This window comes from Lepisma saccharinum, chromosome 14, assembly GCF_977018435.1.
Source record: "Lepisma saccharinum chromosome 14, izLepSacc3.1, whole genome shotgun sequence".
NCBI classification, from domain to species: Eukaryota; Metazoa; Arthropoda; class Insecta; order Zygentoma; family Lepismatidae; genus Lepisma; species Lepisma saccharinum.
Window position 1 is genome coordinate 27,122,979 of NC_139242.1, and position 2,980 is coordinate 27,125,958.

General features: G+C 47.9%; 1 protein-coding gene across 1 annotated transcript; it reads right to left on the reverse strand.

Moving 5' to 3' along the window:
• Nucleotides 1-239: 239 nt before the first annotated feature.
• On the reverse strand, nucleotides 240-2,184 carry LOC145998743 (aminomethyltransferase, mitochondrial). The gene has a single exon (XM_083135291.1). It carries the CDS (start codon nucleotides 1,898-1,900, stop codon nucleotides 683-685), a length of 1,218 nt encoding a protein of 405 aa, XP_082991417.1. The 5' UTR covers nucleotides 1,901-2,184; the 3' UTR covers nucleotides 240-682.
• Between the last annotated feature and the right edge of the window lie 796 nt (nucleotides 2,185-2,980).

Genomic DNA, 2,980 nt, shown 5'->3' on the forward strand with positions numbered 1-2,980 from the left:
TTATGTGCGAGATATATAATTTTAAAGTGGACATTCATTTTCCAGAGGGGGGCATGCCCCTCCCCCCCTTCTGGACGTCCATGACATTGCCTCTCCCCCAAATTATTGAAAGTCGGCGCCACTGCTGATAATATGGTGCAAGTTTACTAATCTAGTTCCAGGAATTAAACTAAGAATTTCTTTACAAACTTATACATATATTCTAGCTTATGTTTTATAGTTACACACGTTATTGAGAATTTGTACCGATATGGTTAACAATTTAGGCCGTACATATTGTAGTGTTCAAGCCAATACCCGAAACACTAGGCATTTATCATATTCTTTCCAGCATTCAACGTGCGTTCATAAACCTAGCATGATAGAGTTTCACAACGCAGTATTTACACTTTCAAAACGGCCTTGGCATATGCAAGAGGACTTAACCTTCAACTCTTACATCAGATTGACTTCGTTCTGTAGGCTGAAAAACATCACATCACACTTCTCTTTGCTGAATATGAAAATATGGAAGATTATTTTTCTTGGCACATTCACTGTGAAACACAGGTCAAGCTGTTTTTCCTCTGGAACACCAGTAACGTCTTAGTTCGACGCTGAATTATGTACACCCTCACTGAGCACTTGAACACAATGTAGAATTGTATTGCCCATAGGCGTTAATATCACTACAGTCTTTTGTTTATTTTTTGCTTTGTACGTAGTATTTAGTTGGAATGAAGGGCATTTTTGTCACTCTCGCGTCAACAAACTTCTTCCTCACGTTCAGTTGAAGTTGGGTTTGAAGTTTGCTGTACTCCAGCGTCACGTACCCCATGGAAACATTGCACCCCAGTGACGGTGCAGGACAGCCACTGGTCACGTACCCTATTTGCTGTTCACCTTCCTCTTCATGGATTGGAGTTTCGGCTCGGGCAGGAGGGCCGTAAGACACCAGGCCGACGCGTCTTCTTCTGGGTTTGTCCCTCAGCTGCGAGAGGATGATGTCTGCTCCTGGGAAGTCTGCCTGCTGACGCCGTCGCTTCCCTATCGTCCAAGACAGGCTAGCCTCCACGGGGGACGTCGACTCGTCGATATCTCGTCCGTACAGGCAAAGTCCCGCTTCCAGACGGAGGGAATCCCTGGCTCCTAGACCGGCTGGCTTGACGTTCCCTTGCTTCGACGCCAACAGCTCCTCCATGACGGTCGCGGCGCGGTCGGCGAGAAGAGAAATCTCGAACCCGTCCTCCCCTGTGTATCCGCAGCGGGTCACGCGGCAGGCTGGATACCCGCAGACGTTCGTCAAGGTGCTGCTCATGAAATATAGGTACTTGAGGTCGACGTCCACCAAAGGCTGCAATACTTTCGCAGCCTCCGGTCCTTGCACGGCCAGCAGAGCGCGCTCGTCCAGGAACTTTATAGACACATCCTTGTTGCGGCCACGGAAATCCTCCAGTCTTCGGATCAACAGGTTTTGAACTTTCTCGCGCGTCGCGGCGTTGGACACCATGTACATGTACCCGAGCGCAGTCTTGGTTACCACGAGATCGTCGACAATGCCACCGTGCTCGTTAGTGATCAGGGAGAGTGTGCTGTGGTTGCTCTGCACCTCCTGCAAATCGGACACCACCAAACCTTCCAGGAACTCAACTTTGTCTTTTCCCCGTATCTCCGTCTGCATCATATGGGACACATCGAACACGCTGCAGTGCTCCCGCGTGTGTTTATGGGAGTCTGCTATCCCCTCGGTTCCGTACTGCACCGGAAGCAGATACCCAGCGAATTCCACCATCCGACCGCGGTGAGCTTCGTGCACGTCGTAGAGGCATGTTTTTCTAGCGACTGCAGCCTGCGTAGCGAGCAACCTCACGCACAGAGCACGCTTGCACACGGCTCGAACGCTTCCCGACAGAGACCACATACTAACAGTTCACGCAGCACTTAACATCACTTAAAATAACAAACGAGTTCCCGCAAACTCGTGCTGCATCAGTCTTCGTAACCAGCTCGGATCTCCCCACGAAAAAAACACGAGCGACTTCCAGCTGATTCCCTGTACAAGCACTGGCAGAATGACGTTCGGATGGGTCACAGTGTATCTGCGACACCCCACGAGAGAAGGGGGAGGGGCGGAGACTGATTGTACGAAGCCGTATTGGATCCGAGGTCAGACTTGAAGGACTCCCGGAATGAGTCAAACAGCTTCCCACTTGATAAGCGTTTCTCGCCACTCCATTGCACTGCCTGGCAAGCAGCCAACAAACGTCAGTGCGTAAAGCTTTAGGAGTTGCCTGGCATTCAGGAAGTCAACACGTGGATAAAGCTTTTCCAGCATCTGTAAAAAGGATCTCACGTGATAACATAAACATACTTGCTGCCTCAATGACAAAAAAGATACGCCCTTCCGTTCATTCAACCTAGTCTTTGTTTGCTTCTTTTTCTCTGGCTTTCTTTGTTGCCTTGATCTTTGCTGTTGCTACACGAAGAAAAGTCAGCACACGATACCAGAACGGGTGTCTTACCTTGTTCTGCGACTATTTTTTGCTCTTTTAGATCTGTTTTGACTCTACTACGATTGTTTGTACGTCTGATTTAGTTTATTTTATTTCGCTTTTCTGGTACTTTTGACTAATCGCGAAGATGAGGATGAATGGTTATAAAATGATATGAATGAAAGGACAATCACAAACATATGTGAACAACACAACACAACACGACCCCCCACATAGGATTATCCTGGCTGTGAGTCCAGACGCCAGAGCCTCGCTAGTCTGCAAAAATGCAGTCAAGCGTGTACTACGTGGGTAACTTCTAAAAGGTCACTCCCTTAAACCCCGAAATATATTAAGGTGAATCGGATTTTGATACAGGATATAATATCGAACACACAGAAACAAACGTACATGCTGTCGTCTTAATACAGGATTCGAATCCTGGACTCGTGGCTTTGCTGTGATTCATCCACACACACCGAACAGTCATAATTGTTTCCCCCAAAAGC